We start from the raw sequence: 17,924 nt of genomic DNA on the forward strand, positions 1-17,924 counted from the left end.
CTTTGGAGTCAGAGGTCATGGGTTCAAATCCCAGCTCTGCCAATTGTCAGCTGTGTGACTTTGGGCAAGGCATGTAACTTCTCTGGGCCTCAGTTACCTCATCTGTAAAATGGAGATGAAGACTGTGAGCCCCCCATGGGACACCTGATCACCTTGTAACCTCCCCAGCACTTAGAACGGTTCTTTGCACGTAGTAAGCACTTAATAAATGCCATTATTATTATTATGTAGTAAGTGCTTAACAAATATCCCACTATTATTATTAATATTATTATTTTTATCATCATCATTATCATCAACATCTACCCCAGAGCTTAGTACAGTGCCTGGCACATGGTAAGTGCTTAACAAATACCGTAAAAAAAAGGAGTTTACAGTCTACAGGAGGAAATGAAGAAGGGAAGGAAAGAGTAACCTGATGGAGGGTCTTGCTGCACTAGGTAAGACGTTAGGGTTTAATGCATACAGCAGTGGTGAGTTAGTATAGGTTCTAGAGATAGATGAGAGGGTTTATTTGAACACCATCATCATCATTGGTATTAAGTGCTTAAGTGCTGAAGATTGTACTAAGAGCTTAGGAGAGAACAACACAACAAGAGTTGGTGGACCCATTTCCCGCTTACAAGGATTGTAGCATTAGATGAGATCAATGACCTAAATTATTTTCAGGAAAATGCTGAAACTTGGCTATGCTGAGGAAGTCAATTTACTCCCATATGTCCACCTTAAATCAAGTTGTTGTATCTATTGATGTACTTGTCTGAGAGGTTTATGTTTACACATTCAATGTATATAGTGTTTTTATGATCAATCATGTGAATAGGAATTGTCCATCCCGGAAGTAAAATTTCCTTTTTTAAAAAAAATTCTAGTTCCCAGTGCCGCACCACAGAATCTGACCTTGGAAGTGAGAAACTCCAAGGTAAGCCTTTGATATTTTGTCTTATGAGAGGTTGGATTTGATGGTAGTTTTAGAATATTTGCTGTTTCAATGTTAATCATTTGAATTAAAGGAAAATTAGGAAATTTCGTATAAACCTAACACTCATTTTGATTAATGGTCCACTTATACAATCATATTTGCACGGTGATTGTACTTTTTAATAACTGCACATTACTAAATTCTTTGAATTATCAATCAAGTGTGCTTATTGAATGCTTACTGTGTGCAGAGCACTGTACTAAGAGTTTGGGAGAGTACAGTTTAACAGTTGGTAGATACATTCCCTGCCCAATATTATTAGCAGCCCAATACATTATTATTAAAAAGAAAAGAAGAATATTGGAGGATAGAATTTCAATTTCTTGCAGAGACATTAATGGGCAGGTCTTCCAGGAGAGCAGGGACAGTTGTGTGAGATTTAGTGGGGAGAAAGTGGTAGTAAAGAAAGAGAAGCAGAGCAGATGTTGAGAAAAGCAAAGCAGATGTTGAGAGGCAAATTAATTTTCTTCCCTGTCGCCAATGCTTGAATGCTCTCCTCTGTGCCTGCCTGGGGGACAACAATAAGAGCTCACAGCACTAAGCACAGCAGCTGAATGTATCCCATGTTCTGGAATGGGGGTACTTCTTGTCTGTGGCATGCAAAGGGGGTGAGCGGTGTCCTTTGTCCCTGCCTTGGCTGGCCAGTTTCGGTGCCACTGCTGCTTACCATGGGTGGGTGAACAACCCTGCAGAGGTATATGAGGGGATGAAAACAGCTTGGGCTCACTTTGGTCCAGTTGAGGCATGGAGCTGCCATCTTAGCTCCCCATCAGCCTATTTCCAGTGTAGAGGAGTGGGTGACCCATCCTCCTGCATAGCTTTTTTTACTGTGGGTGCAGAGCAGATGGCATCAGTCTAGTGGTGCCAAGTCCTCAGTGAGCCCCTATGCTTAAGAACCATATTTCATCTCAAGAAAAGGTGAATCTGACTAATGAGCCACAGAATCCTGACTCTTGGTCTAGCCTAATGAAAGTACAGTCTCCTGAAAACAAAAGCGAAACATTGTTTTGTGTTAACATCATATCAATTTAATAAAATTCTTTCCTGGGTATCATATACCTCATTTTTTACATTAATTTCCTTATATGTGGTAATATTTAAGTAAAGGTAGTAGGGAAGATACGGAAGAATGACTTATGAAATGCTTAATCCTCAGAGTATCATGATTCAGTGGCAGCCCCCTCCTCCAGGGACACACAATGGTCAAATTACTGGATACAAGATCCGCTACCGGAGAATCTCTCGCAAGAGTGATGTTACGGAGAGCATTGGAGGGACACAACTTTTTCAGTTAATTGAGGGTAAGTGATTTTTGCATTTTATCTGATGTGTGAAGATATTTGGGGTTTTCAGGAGGGGAATTTATTAATGGGTAATTCATCATTACTCTTGGCTATGTAGTCTTCTACCTTGTTAAACCAATTTTAAAAGTATACTTTAACAAGACTTATCAGAGACCAGTGGAAACATAATCAAATTGTCAGCGTACTCTGAGAATCCAGCCCATGAGACCTGTCTCATTTGTATTCTATACTGTTGTATGAAAAACACAAAGTTACTATAAAAGCAACTTGGCCTAGTGGATAGAGCCCGGGCCTGGGAGTAAGAAGGTCCTAGATTCTAATTCTGGCTCTACCACTTGTCTGCTGTGTGACCTTGGGCAAGTCTCTTCACTTCTCTGTGCCTCAGTTACTTCATCTATAAAATGGGGATTAAGATTGTGAGTCCTATGTGAGATGGGCTTTTTTGTTAATGCACTTACTATGTGCCAGGCACTATTCTAAGTGATGGGGTAGATACAGGCTAATCAAGTTGATTACTTTGTATCTACCCCAGGGCTTAATGTAGTGCCTGGAACGTAGTAAGAGCTTAAAAAATACCACAATTATTATTTCTCAAATGCGATATTAAAGGGGATTTGCAGGAATCTCAAGAGAAGGATGTTGGAAACCCAAACAGCTTTTCAGTGATAATAGGGTAATTCTTTAGAACACTTCCTCCCTTCACATGATCACCACTGCTTTCCTCTTTTTGTATCCATTGCACCCGCTGCCCACTTTTCTCTGTTGTTCCTTCATTTCCTGTTAGTAGTATTTACTGACTTCCTACTGTGTACAGATCAATATACTAAGTACTAGATTGTACGTTCCTTGTGGGCAGGGATTGTGTCTATCAACTGTATTGTCCTCTCCCATGTGTTTAGTACAGTGTTTGGAACACAGTGAGCATTCAGTAAGCACCATTGATTTGTTGATTGTTCAAGCACTTGGGAGAGTACAAGAGAATAAAATCATTCTTTGCCCATCACAACAACTACCCTTCTCCTGAGTTTAAAAACCAGACAATTTAAACTTTTTTTGTTCTCTCAATACAAGAGTTTAGCATCTGTTTCCCCTTATTTTCTTTTTTCTTTTTTGTAAGCACAGTGAAGGGTAGACAAGGTAGTTGTGAAAATCTTCATGGTTGCAGGTTAAACAAGCTTGAAAACACCGACCAAAAAGGAAGTTTCAAAAATCATACCGAAGACTAATTTACAGAAGCAAATTTGCAGAATATTGCTCTTGGATCGTACTGATTGTTTTGTGCCCCCTGTCTATCTGTTTTTAATTTGTACATTTTGTTCGACTAACAGGTCTTGAGCGGGGTACTGAATACAGCTTCCGAGTGGCTGCCCTAACAGTCAATGGTACAGGACCTGCCACTGACTGGGTGTCGGGAGAAACCTTTGAAAGTGACCTGGATGGTAAGATGTGGGCTAAAGCCATGACTGACACATTGCTAGGTCTGTTTCAGCCATTAAAGGTGACCTAATATGAGAATTTGGAAGCCCGAAACTTTTTGTGTCCAGCAGCTGAAGCCAGTATACTCCAGTTAGTATTTATTGAGTACCTGCTCTGTGCAGAACACTACTAATTATTTAGGAAAGTACAATAAGAGTAAAAGCCACCTAAAACATAATGAGGGAAACTCACACCAGATAAATTCTTGGAGAATGGAAAAGAGAATTAATAAGTGCTTAAATAGAAGGGGAGAATGCAGAAGCTAACAGAGGCAAGGGGAGAGCCCTCTACTACACTCTGGGCAGTTGGGCAAAAGCAAGAAAAAGCATCAAATGCAAGTCCTGTGCTGAGTGGGCTGGCAGCAAATGTGCAGGGCACCCATTTTTATAGAGGAGTTGGTTCTCCTAGGGAGACTACCTACTGCTGTTCTTTCGCCCTGCCCAGCGGCGCCTTATTCTCATTTGTGACTTGAGGAATATCATTATTTCATTTAATAATAATCAGTGTGCCCAGTATTGCTTTTCTCTTAAATAACTGTGGTCTACAATTGACCTGCTGTTGACTGAAAGCCATAAATCCAAACGACAGACAAATAATTACCTGTGCACCAGGCATCTGTTAGTGGCAGCAAGCATACCGTCAGTACCGAGGAAGATTTCATACAGCTTACATTTATCCTTATCTTCTATTTGAAATATTTTACATCTGCTATAAGCCCTTCTGGGCTCAAAAAGTAATGCTAATAAAATGAAGCCATTTCCACTTTCATTACCAGCTGTTTAAATAAAGTTGGAAGTAATTTTCAGCCAATCAGATATAGTACACTTTACAATTAGGCTGGAGTTTCAAATTTTAATAAACTCATTTAACGTTTGGACTTGATTAGGAAATCATAGCATAGGCTGTTGATTATTTGGTTACATGGCTTGAGTTTCATAGACCATGATGTTATCCCGATTCTGCCACACTACTGCTTTGTGACCTTGGGCAAGTCACTTCACATCTCTGGGCCTCAGTTACCTCATCTGTAAAATGGGGATTAAGAGTGTGAGCCCCATGTGGGACAGGGACTGTGTCCAACCTAATTAACAAGAACAGTGCTTGGCGCATATCGCTTAACAAGTACCATTATTATTATTGTTGTTGTATTATTATTACCTTATATTGAGATTATCATGGTGTGTTTTATTTCTCATCTCAAAAATAGTAAAATCAGTTGTATTTTCAATTTAAAGCTGTGCTTTGCTCAAGTTTCTAAGTATTGGAAAGGATATTTATTTGTAAGTTATAGTTTTCCAGGTGGGAAAAATAACTTCCACCAAAACAATTTGTTTTGAAAGCAAAACACAGATTTCAGGCAGTCTTCGGATTTGTGACATAAGTGGTCCATGAAAACTGCATCTTAGAAAAATCAAAGCAATGGGAATGTTTCAGTTTTCTCAGAGGAAGAGTGTTATAAAGGGGGTGGGGCATCTAGTGCATTGGTTCCTGCACAAAAGATGATCCTGTTTTTGCCAAAATGATCAGAAATTGTGAACTCAATAATAGATGAATAATGTAATAACAATACTGAATTATTGTTATCGGAGGGGTTAGTTAAGTCTGTCAGGCTGTAAATTCCATAAAAATGGGGATCATGTCTAATAATGTAGTGTATTTTCCCAAGCACATAGTACGGTGATCTGCATAAAATAAGTTTCCAGTAAGACTGATTGATTGATAACTTCATTGGAAGTTAAATGGAAATATTGACCTTTTGTGGTTTCCTCAGTCTGGTGATCAGGTAACCAAACCCTCTCCCTCTAACACCCTCACCCCCACCTTGGAATCTTCCTGTCCACTCTCTTTAACCTTTTTCCCCCAATGTAGCTTTTAAAATCATTTCCCCATTTCCTCACCAACTCTCCCCCGCCAAAAGATTAGTGCCACAATGGAGATTATTATTATTACTACTAATAATAAATGTGATACTTATTAAGCACTTATGTGCCAATCACTGTTCTAAGTGCTGGGGTAGATACACGTTAATCAGGTTGGGCACAGTCCCTGTCCCACATGAGGCTCACGGTCTCAGTCCCCATTTTATGGATGAGGTAATTGAGGCCCAGAGAAATGAGGTGACTTTCCCAAGGTCACACAGCAGACAAATGGCGGAGCCAGGATTAGAACCTATGACCTTCTGACTCTCAGGCCCGTGCTCTGTCCATTACACATTGCTGCCTCCCTGACTAATAATAATAATGATGGCTGAAACTGGTGTGTTGTAAAGCTGAAAAAGGGTAAAAATTTAGAAATACTGTAAGAGCTGTTAACTCAAAACATTTTACGTAGAGGACTTTCTGCCTTACTAGCATGTGTGTACCTTTCCTCAAATCATTACTTAATCAATGGTATTTATTGAGTACTTACTGTGTGCAGAGCACTGTAGTAAGTACTTGGGAGGACTACAATACAGTATGCTCTCAAATGATCCATGCCAATAAAGGTTAGTCTAGATGGGGAGACAAAACAAAATAAATTACAGATAGAGAAAGCGGCAGAGTATGTACTAAAGTGTTATGATGCTGGAGTGAGTCTAAAAGTTCTTTAGGGCTGTACACCTAACAACTTAGGTGTTGAAGAGGCTGAGATCCATCAATTAATCAGTGGTATTTCTTGAGCGCTTACTATGTGCAGAGCATGGTAGGAAGTGCTTGGAAGAGTATAATAATTAGCAGAAATGTTCCCTGCCTCCAACGAGCTTACAGTCTAGAGGGGAGAAAGACATTAAAATGAATAATTTATAATATATAATTTAAAGTTATGCACATAAGTGCTCTGGGGTTGGGGATGGGGCATATATCAAATGTCCATGGGTCACAGATCCAAGATGGGAGAGGTTAGTCAGGGAAGGCCTCTTGGAAATATTATTTTAGTAGGGCTTTGAAGATAGTGAGAGTAGTGGTCTGTCACATATGAAGAGGAAGGGAATTCCAGGCCAGTGGGAGGACATGGACTAGGAGTCAGCGGTGAGACAGGTGAGATCAAGGTACAGTGATTAACGTAGCAGTAGAGGAGCAAAGTGTGTGTGTTTTGTAGTAGGAGATCAGTGAGGTAAGAAAGGAGGGGGAAAGCCGATTGAGCGTCTGAAAGCTAATGGTAAGGAGTTTCTGTTTGATGTGGAGATGGATGGGCAACTTCTAATATCCAAGTCGCAGAGGGGAGAGGCAGGAGGCAGGGAAGTCAGTGAAGAGGATGATGCAGAAGTCCAGGTGGGATATAACTGCTTGGATCAGCGTGGTAGCATTTTGGATGGAGATGAAGGAATGGATTTGCACTAAGTAAATATGATTGATCAATTTATTCTAAAAATATCAGACTGAAGTCTGTACCTATATATCTTTCACTTTTTTATTTCTGCTGCAATTTTTCATTTGTAAGCAAAGCAGATTAGATCGTGTATCTTTTCATCCTATAAGGTGAAAAGAGAGAATCTTGGCCTCTATTTTGGAAGAGAATGGGAAGGAATTACTGAAGTATAATTATGGAAGGGATACAGAAACAATAATCCATAGGTTGTCAAAATTATTGCAGCCCCAATTTGAAAATAAAAGAAACACAGAAGGCAAAATCTTATATCAACATATATCCATAAGTTTTCAAATAAAATTTAGTGAAAAGAAATGGAAATATAGAAAACATTTGTCATAATGTAAACTTAATCTAAGAAGAGCTGTAGAAATCTTCATCAGTACATTGTAGATCACTCATTTGCTACCTTTACTTAGCTATGTTTTCATGGCCTTTTTAGTAATAAAAAACTGTTTGGGGAAATTTATCATTTTGACTTGCAGTTTCCATTTCAATATTCAATTCTACTACATTTCTTGGCTAAGTTGCTGGGAGCCAGACACTTTGGCATTCATATTTTGGACAGCTGGTGGGTTCTGTCACTGAAGTATTAAATCTGTGAACCAAAGTAAAAAACAGTCTCCCATTTCTTAGGGCGTACATGGATGATTTGTTTGGACACTTGGAAGCAACTGTAAATGTTTTTACAATAGTTTGAAATTAGTTTGTAGGATTATGACATTTCCCTTAGATAAGTATTTTAAAGACAAATCACCTTTTTTGCTTTTTGGAATCTTTTCTTTTCTTTCTTAACAGAAAGTCGGGTTCCTGAAGTGCCAAGTTCCCTTCACGTCCGCCCCCTTGTTACTAGTATTGTAGTGAGCTGGACTCCTCCTGAAAATCAGAACATAGTAGTGAGAGGATATGCTATAGGATATGGCATTGGCAGCCCGCATGCGCAGACAATAAAAGTGGATTATAAGCAACGTTATTACACCATTGAAAATTTAGGTAAGAAGTCTGATGTAAGAGTAAACTCTAGAGAAATGCTAAAGATTTTCAACGGAACGGTTGCCCTCAGTTTCTAACAGCAAAGGGGCGGGGAGACGGGACAGAGATACACACCCCCTGAATCCATGGTTATGGTCATGGTCATGGTGGTTGGTTCAGAGCTGGGGAGGAAGCCCTCTATCTCTCTTACCCTGGCTTCTATCCTTCCATGGTCAGAAGTGGTACTGTGGGAAATGGCCCTCTGCATGTCTCAAAATAATTGCCCATCCCAGTTCTAAGTAGAATTGGACGTTATTTTTGAAAGAAGAACACGTATCCATCCCAAAAAACAACATTCTAAGGAAATTGGTTCAGTTCTGGAAATGTCTTCCATCATTTATACAAGCTGTTCTTGGCTATATAAAAATTTCCTTGCGATAACTAGCCGTCTGGTGTTTCATTTCTAAAGCCACTCAAGCAGAAGGCCTTTAGCAAGAGAGGTGTTTGTGGATATTTCAGCAAAGTAGCAGTTATATGAGTTCTTCAAAAGCCCCAAAGAATTTTGAAACCATTCCCTATCAGCATAGTTTTCCCATGGTTGGAGGATAAAGTGAAATAAGTGTTTTAAGTGGGAAAAATTGTAATTTTTAAGACAAGAAGTTCTAGCTATGAATATTCCATTTTCTCTTCAATCTTGTTGTTCTAACCTTATCAGATATCTGATTTTTTTGTCACCTGTATTCCTTGTATTCAGATCATTTCTTGTATGTTCACCTTTCAGATCCAAGCTCCCATTATGTCATAACCCTGAAAGCATTTAACAATGTTGGTGAAGGAATCCCACTCTATGAAAGTGCAGTGACCAGGCCTCATACAGGTAAGATACACTTTTTCACCCACAATCCTTGTTTCTTGTACTCAAAAGGCAGAGGAAATAGTTTACATAAACCTCTCATTACAGTTGTCAGAATCACATAATGGACAAAATTTGATTTACTACTTTGATGTTTTCACATTTCAAATTGCTAGTCACATTAAAATTTCTTGGTATGCACTGTTATTTTCTGTTTGGATTTTCTGTCTCTGTGTAGTTAGGAAATTGAAAAGTGATTGTCTCCTGAATAAAACAGTTTAGTTCAGTGGATTTGTGATTCTCCAATAAAGGTGCAGACAATGAAATACAAATAATGCAGTGTTCCTTATTATACCTGTTTTTAATTAATATGAATTGGTTAGATTAGTGAAAGTATTTATAAAGGCTTGTAGGTTTCTTTTTCCAAAGTGGTTGAGTCACAGAGGGCCAAATTAAAACAGTGGTCCCCCCCCAAAATGCATTTGAAATGTCCTTGAAGCCAGATGTACCCTTGTCAGTTCAAAATAATGTTTCTTGACACACATCTTTTTTTAAAAGTTTTTTTCATAGAAAGCATTACAACGTAGAAAGTCAATCAATGATATTTACTGAGCATTTATTCTGTGCAGAGTGTGGTACTAAGCGCTTCCCTAAATTAAAATAAAGACAGGTAGATAATACAGTTTCATGTTTTTGAAATGCAATCATATGGGAATTCTGTGCCAGGTTAAATTAGGTAAATATAAATGCAACTTTTGACCTTGCTATACTTATGTCTTGTAGACATTTAAAATTAAAATATGAGTTTGGCAATATTATTTTCACCAATGTAACCTCTTAGCTTTAAGCAAGAAGAACACTCCTAATAAAGTGGGGACACACTGTGCATTTTATAATTTTGTTGCCGTGTTCTTTGAGATATTGGTATCAGTCTTAACCAATGTTTCTCAATGTATTTTAATCCCATTTTCTGCACTTTACAATGTATAGTTTATTTTTTTAAAAAATGCTTTAGGTGGTAAATTTTAAAACAATTTAAGAAGTATGATCCTCTTTTAAATGACCGAGGGAAACAATGTGGTCTGTTGGAAAGAGCACAGGCCTGAGAGCTAGAGAGCCTGGTGCCTGCTCTGTGACCTTGTGCAAAGTATCAAAGTTTTCGGTATCTCAGTTTCCTCATCTGTAAAATGGGGATTAAATACCTGCTATCCTTCCTACATAGACTGTGAGCTGCAGGTAGGATGAGGACTGCAAATGACCTAATTATCTTTAATCTATCCCAGTGCCTTAAATAGCTCTTGGCTCGTTATAAGTGCTTAACAAATACATCAGTTAAGAAAATTACCCTTTCTTGAGAAGCTTTAAAGCTCTCCATAGCTAGTTAAAATAAAAAGTTTGTTTCCTAGGAACATTGCTGTGAACCTACCTGTCCTGATTACCTTCTATCCCAGTACTTAGCACAGTGCTTGGCAAATAGTAAGTGCTTAACAAATTCCACAATTATTGGAAGTGGAAAAAATAAATTGTCTTCCAATAATTTTTGCAAGAAGTTCAGTTCTTGCAACACAGACTGCTTTTTCTTTAGCGAGATCAGCTCTAGGTCAGTATGTAAGGTAATCACCTTTATGAAGACACTGATTTTAATATATGCAACTCTCCTGTGATACTTTTAAGATCTCACTGTGTGATATCTGTAAAAGTGTCTTATTAAACCAATGCTTCAATCTTGTAATAACTCAGTAACAGATCTATTGTGGCTTCAGATTTTGAATACCAAAAGCAGCTGAAATAACTGCCCCATTTTAGATAATAGCAACGTGAACAAGATCAAACTTTCTGCTAATCTGTGGTTTCTGATTGCATTTGTGAAACTGGGGACAGTGGCCTGTGGCTCAGCGGAGGAAGGATTATAGAAAGAGACCCCCCAAGTCACCTTCTCCGTGCTTCTGGTTCTGTAGGAATGGAGAAGGTGGATTGGGCCATAAGGCTAAAGTTCCATCATTCCTTCCTCTTGCTTCTCCTCAGTAGAACCTCTTTGGCAACACCAAACTGGGTAGGGTAAAGTAGAGTGGACCTGGAAGGGGCAAGGAGATGCAAAATCCTCACTTTCTCCTTAGTGAGGCAGAACTATTCTGCAGCCTCAACCACTCTCTATAGGTTGAGTTTGGCCGCTGTGGATGACCACGACAGTTGCTGCAAACATCCGGTAAACTTTGAGAAAGAAGAGGAATGGAGAGGGTGGTTTCCAATATTTCCCTCCCACCCACCCCTGGAGATAGGGTTTGAGTCACCTGTTTCCTGGAACCCTCTTTGGTCCAGATTACTGGAGGTCAAATCTCTTGGGTATTCCTTTTGGGAATTTCCTGTTTCAGAGGGAGGAAGATTTGACAAATGTTTAAGGAAAAAATTGCACGTTTTGGATTATGTCACAGAAACATACTAAGATTTACTGTCAGTGAATGAAGCAGGTGTGTGAGTGGTTGAACAAAGCACCGTAAGCCTTTTTTTCCTGCATATTAAGGAATACAGGTGGAGTGATTGAAAAAAAATTAGTTATGTTAACTATTAACTCTGGGTTCTCTCTTTCTCTCTTTCTCATTTCTCACTTTCCATTCCATTATATTACCTTGCATTTCTCCTTTTGTTTTTGTTTACATTAAACGTCACCTCTTCCCTTTTTTTAAATTAAAATACACTGCTCCCTCCCCTCCCCATCAACCTCTTAGATACTTCTGAAGTTGATTTATTTGTTATTAATGCTCCATACACTCCAGTGCCAGATCCCACCCCCATGATGCCACCGGTGGGAGTTCAGGCTTCCATATTGAGCCATGATACCATAAGGATCACATGGGCGGACAACTCTCTGCCAAAGCACCAGAAGATCACAGACTCCCGCTACTACACAGTCCGCTGGAAAACTAACATCCCTGCAAACACCAAGTACAAGGTATTGATACTTGAGCAACATCACAATGGATTTTATTGATTTTGAGATTAAAATACAGGTTACAGTTGTTCAGTTAAAGAACAGGCACTGTGGCATGTATTGTTGCAGCATTCTCAAGTGACTTTGAAGGCATTCTTCAAATCACTTGGAATTTTGAAATTTCATCTCGAACCTGTTGAGAAGCAGCATGGTTTAGTGAATAGAGCATGGGGCTGGGATTCAGAAGATCATGAGTTCTAATCCCAGCTCTGCCACTTGTCTGCTGTGTGACCTTGGGCTAGTCACTTCACATCTCTGGGCCTCAGTTATCTCATCTGTAAAATGGGGATTAGGACTGTGTGCCCGATGTGGGAACCATGGACTGTGTCCAACCTGATTTGCTTGTCTATTCCTCCCAGTGCTTACTACAGTGCCTGGCCCATGGTAAGTCCTTAACAAAAACCATAATTATTATTATTCTATCAATAATAGTAACTGATAGGGGAAAGAGAAGAAAAACAAGCTTTAGTTATGTCATTTAGTTATTTGAATAATCTTAGCACCTGTCTTGCATTCCTCTAGCCCAATTCCCTGCCTTATGACACACTGAGTGCTACAACACTCAGGATTCCCAGGCAGTCTCCCATCTGAATATTAGCCGGCCCCTGACCTGCTTAGTTCATGAAAATGGACTTGAATATATTGAGATTGCTTTTTAAACAACATACATTCAATTTTCCCCTGTGTAGAATAAGTTTGTTTTTCAGAGATAATTTTTTGTTAGAAAAATCCATTCTGACCCTAAGGCTGCGTTGAGCAAACTTAAGTGGCGACTAGTGTTTTTGGAGCCACATATCATTAGTGCTGCCATCAGGTCCATCACCAAAAAAGCCTGTGTATTTTTGTCCATTTTTCTGATGGGCAGCATTTCAGATTTTTCTATTTTTTCCACACCACTGCTATCCTGGATGGTTTCATTGCTGACCCAAAGTCCAGTTAGAGGATAGGGAAACACAGGACTGCCATTACCCTTGGGCAGCAGATGTCAATCGGGTCAACTTCTGGGCTAACTTGGAAGCCCACACAAAACATCATGGCAACAATCCCCTGCCTGCACAAAAATCATGGCCCATAATTTTTCTGGATTTTATACCGAAGTGGCCTTTGGAGAATCTCCCTTTAAGGTTTGTATGGAGTGACATCATTGAAGATTTTTAAAGCATCAGCCTTACATGCAATCCAGAAAATATTAAAATTGCTGAAGAATTTTTCTGTTGAAGGGGAGAAAAAAATCTTCTGCAAGTCTTGTTAGCTGAAAGAGTGAGGGTGTTTTCACGTAGGGAAGAAAATGGTATACTTTTATTTATCTTTGTGAAGTTTCCAACTTTTCCCATGTTACTTTATCCCATACCAAGGGCAGTTGATTCCAATTTTTTTAGTAGGCAGAATCATATATGAACCTGAAAAGTGCTGCTTACAAGTTTCAGGTCAGACTTAAAAACTTTAAGGCTTTTGCAATAAAGATTACTGTTTCTTCCATATATGAGGCTTTTTCTTCTGATTACCCTCCTGCAGATTATAGGTTAAACTTGGCTTGACAAACTGCACCTTACAGGGCAACCACTAGTCTCTCGGGGCTTAGAAAAATACGTGTGTGTGTGTTGGGGTGGGGGGGGGGGGGTGATGGGACACATATACACCCTTTTGCATGTTCCATATCTTGGCATATTCATGTTTTCTAAAATTGGGTAATTTGGAATTTTACTGTAACCCACTGTATGCTGTTTTTTCTTCAGGTTAATCAGTGAAATATTTAAATATTCTATATACTTTTGTTTCGAGCGGTTGATCATTTTCACCCCACTTGTAGGTAAAACTGTGTAGCAGTATTCCACTGACTTTTTTTATTTTGGCTACATGCTCAGTGATATACCAACCCCAATTTTTTTAATATTTTCAAATAATTGTAAAATATCCTCTCTTCAATCTTTATCAGATTGGCTTGCAGGTACATTTCTAGGGCTTGTAGTTTCCTCAGCCCACTGGAAGAATTACACATGAAAGAAAAGCCAAACAAAACCAGGAGTACCCTTTGCAGTTCCCTACCTTGAAATCTACAAATTAAAAGGGGTGGGGACTTAGAGGAAGGAAAGGGGAACTTAAATATGGAGTGTAGAAAACCGTCCAAATCCAGGCCAACCCAACCAAGTTTTATTTTATTCTAACCCCACTGTGTAGGGCCTCATTGCTTAACCAGCCTATTTAGAATTTTATCAGAATATCAAGGATAGCCTCCATTTACAGGTGAGACTTACTTAGAAAGCGGTGGATTCACGTATACCTGCTAAGGTGTAGTTTTTAATAATGACCATATAAGGTAGATTGTAATTGAATCCCCAGCTATTGAATGCTAGAAACAAGGTGATTTCACTATATGTCCAATTCTGTTTTTAAATGTTAGCATTTCAAATTTGGGCCCCCTTTTTCGACAGATATTTTTCTCTGAACCCTTCTTAATGAAGCCTGACTACCTTCCTGTGTCTCTGCCTATTTCTATGTGAAAATAGAAGCCTTGTGGCCTAATGTGAAGAGCACGATCCTGAGAGTCACAGGACCTGGGTTCTAATCCTTCCTGGCTCTGCCACTTGTCTGCTACGTGGCCTTGGGCAAATCACTTAACTTCTCAGTGTTTCAGTTTCCTAACCTATAAGACGTATGGGTTCAGTTTCCTATAACCTATAAGACTGAGTGTTATGTGGGACAGGAACTGGATCTGACCCGATTATTTTGTTTCTACCCCAGTGCTTGTGCCTAGCACATAGTAAGCACTAACAAATACCATTGAGAAAAATATGTATATATACTTTAAAAGAACTCCATTAACAGTCCCATCCATTTCTCCTTGTTCCTAACCTCTTGAAATCTCATTTCATGAGTGTTGCCTACATTTCAATTTGACTGTTTTTTTCCATTTACTCTCTTTGTTTTAATAGCATTTGAGATATACTTTCTTTTACTCTATAGAGGTGCAAATCCACGGATAAAACTTGCTTCTCTAAAAGAAAAAAAATCAAATGAAAATAAAATCCTCCATAGATGGTAATTATTTTAAAAGGTAGTCCTCCACTTCCTCCTCCGCATGGGATATTGCTTCTATTTCAAGGCTTATTCTAAGAAAAGATACTACTAGTTCATCCTGGTACTTCCAATTCATGCTTAGCACTTTTAGCTTTCAAGGCAAATGGTTTTCATTTATGAATCAGTCTATTTTCAAAAACCTAACCCATGTGAGGTAGGGGCAATATATGACATGATTATTTTGTATCCATCCCAGTCCTTAGTTCAGTGCCTGGCACAGAATAAGCATTTAATGAACACCACAGTTATAATTATTAGCACTGGTTTAGAGTAGCAGTCAGTAAGACTTTGTGAAGAGAAAATTATGACAGCCCAATTTAATTTTCTTTCATGAGAGCAGGGATGGCCATATATACACTGCCTAGATTTCAGTAAACCTTTTGATTTTGTTTCACATGGATTTCATCAGCAAATCAGAAAAAATGGCATAAATGGACAAACAGTTGCATGTTAATGATTCAGTGACAAACTGCTAGACTGAAGTGGTTATTAAAAAGAAAAATGGACAGTCCTGGAATTAGTTTATATTCCTCTTTAACAATGATTTGAATTAAGGATTTGAGATCATTATCATTAGATATGCAGATGTAGTGTAATTTAGGTGGCGTTACCAGTTATGCATCTCGGATACAATAGAGAAATTCTTTGTCAAAACCGTAAGAAAATTGAAGGGCAAAGTGGTCCAATTTGGGACAAAAAAAATAAACCCCACAAACATATAGTGAATGCTCTCAAGGGGGAAAAAAGACTCGTGACATAAACAGGCCACGAGTCATAGTGGGCTAGAAACTGATTGTAAGTTCTGTTTCGAGAACGATGATGTATTAGCCAAAGTAAAAATGGCAAATGTCAGGAATGCAGATACAGATCCATTTAATTTTACTGATGCATTCATGCTGGTTACGGTTACCCAAAAATGTTGTACTTTATGGAGTAAGTGGGGTTGTTCCTACCAGGCTCACAAACAGAGCTGTGGTTACTAGAGTCATTTCTGGGGCTACAGTGCTATGGCTTCAGAGACTTACACCACTGACCTGGACTTATCAATGCATCCTTGCTGCTTGGGTCAGAAAAGCTGGAGAGGATTGGCCAGAGGCAGTGGCTGTTGTCTTGGAAAGCAGAAGTGGCCTTGGGACCTGAGAGTACGATCATCACACAACAGAAGCTGCTGCACCAGCCAGAATGGCAAGGCGTCCACATCAGATCTTGCTGATGCCTTACTCAGCCCTCAGTTGAGGATTCACTCTTGGCCCCTGCATTTTTAAAAGGAGAAAATGGACAGGGGAATAGAGGAGAACCACAAAAACTATTAAGGGAAGAGAGAGTAGACTCTTCCAAGAATTATAATTGTGTAATCTGGAGAAGGAAAGGCTCTGGGATGGCTTCGTTATCTTTAAATGTATAAAGTGTTATTGTGAGGATTCTGAGTAGTCTCCTTTCTTTATTGAAAGAGAAAAGAATGAGTGGAAATAGGTTTTACTTGCAACCAGAGAGTACGGCTAGAGAAAAGACAATTTTTGGATTCTTGTAAGGGTGATTAAATACTAGAGCAGTTTGTCTTTAAAAGTTGAAAAATTGCCACCTCTGGAATTCTTTAAGCATAGTCATCAAGTACTTAATACAGAGATTTCTTCAGGTCTCTTCTAGCTGTATGATTCGATAATGCTGTCCCTCATTGCTGTCTCTGATTTGTATGCATCCACATTAACAGTGTTTCCCAAAGTAATTTACTTGGTGATCTCTCAGAGGTGTATATTTTTCATCTAGTAGTGCATTGCCCTAGTTCGTTTCCCCTAAAGGGAAGAAATTGAAATGCAGCATTTAGACAAGTGGCTAAAGGTAAGAAAGTATATCCAGGTTCAACTTGAGATTTGAACTCGAGACTTTAGGACTGTTGATCTTTTGCTTAGACTTCTACTCCATATTTTTTTGTTTCCTAAATGGATATTATTTTTCTTGGAGCAAAATCCAGTGTTGTTGAGCCAATAGACTCTGACCTCAGGCTAGTACTTTAATGCTGATTATATTGAAAGCTGAACTTTTATTTCTGACTTACAATAAAATTTCTCTTTACTTCATCCCTTAAAATACTGCTAGTAATCAGATACTTGCTGCATAATGTAGCACAGACTTGCATTACATGACTTTTATTCATAACTGTTTAGCTTTTGTAGATTTTTTTTATAATTACAGAGATTTTGTTTTCAGACAAAATATGACCAATTTATGTGGCCAAAAACTAAAAGTAGATGTAATAACCACCATTAGGATGTAACAAATAGCAGTTTAAGTAAAAGTGCTCTATATGTGTAATTGAAAGCCTGTTGTTGATATTTTCCTATTCTTCATTTCCTGGGGCATTTTCTCTTTCAGACTGCCAATGCAACCACATTGAACTACTTAGTGACTGGGTTAAAGCCAAACACTCTCTACGAATTTTCTGTGATGGTGACTAAAGGTCGAAGATCAAGTACGTGGAGTATGACAGCCCATGGGACCACCTTTGAACTAGGTATTTAGGCAAAATTCTTTCTGTGATTCATTTTATTTTGGCTACCACCAGGCTGAATAAATCCTGACAGTCTGGCTTCCGATATCCTGTGATCACCTCTGTACATCTATGTTTGTACATCCATGTTTGCACACACATGAGGCGTCCACTCATTGAGGGCAATAGTTCCCAAGTCGTTGCCCGCTTATGCGGACGCACTGTTAGCATTTTGGGGAGGAACGGGAGCCGTAACTATTCCACCCCACCCCTTGATGCTGGAGGTGGCACCAATGTGATGGCTACGCTTTTTACCTTCCAATGACAGGCTGCGGCCTCTGACCTGGCCAGGGCACCTTAGGTGACATTCCTCATTAGGCTGCATGGTGAGCCAGAGCAGCTCTTGCCTCCGACCCCTGGTCCAGTCTCTGCCC

The 17,924-nt window shown here is 39.1% G+C and overlaps 1 protein-coding gene across 6 annotated transcripts in view; it reads left to right on the top strand.

Moving 5' to 3' along the window:
* NEO1 (neogenin 1) overlaps window positions 1-17,924 on the top strand; it is a 166,437-nt gene that overhangs the window by 109,773 nt on the left and 38,740 nt on the right. For 5 of the 6 annotated variants that reach the window (XM_038746154.1, XM_038746158.1, XM_038746155.1 and 2 more), the window contains exons 11-17: window positions 873-922; window positions 2,139-2,283; window positions 3,615-3,725; window positions 7,909-8,103; window positions 8,864-8,959; window positions 11,662-11,885; window positions 17,376-17,514. In XM_038746154.1, coding sequence (XP_038602082.1) covers window positions 873-922; window positions 2,139-2,283; window positions 3,615-3,725; window positions 7,909-8,103; window positions 8,864-8,959; window positions 11,662-11,885; window positions 17,376-17,514 — 960 coding nt within the window. The remainder of the gene's footprint in view (window positions 1-872; window positions 923-2,138; window positions 2,284-3,614; window positions 3,726-7,908; window positions 8,104-8,863; window positions 8,960-11,661; window positions 11,886-17,375; window positions 17,515-17,924) is intronic. The other variant, XM_038746156.1, reaches the window with a different exon arrangement.

The sequence above is a fragment of the Tachyglossus aculeatus genome, chromosome 5 (assembly GCF_015852505.1).
Source record: "Tachyglossus aculeatus isolate mTacAcu1 chromosome 5, mTacAcu1.pri, whole genome shotgun sequence".
In the NCBI taxonomy this organism is placed as follows: Eukaryota; Metazoa; Chordata; class Mammalia; order Monotremata; family Tachyglossidae; genus Tachyglossus; species Tachyglossus aculeatus.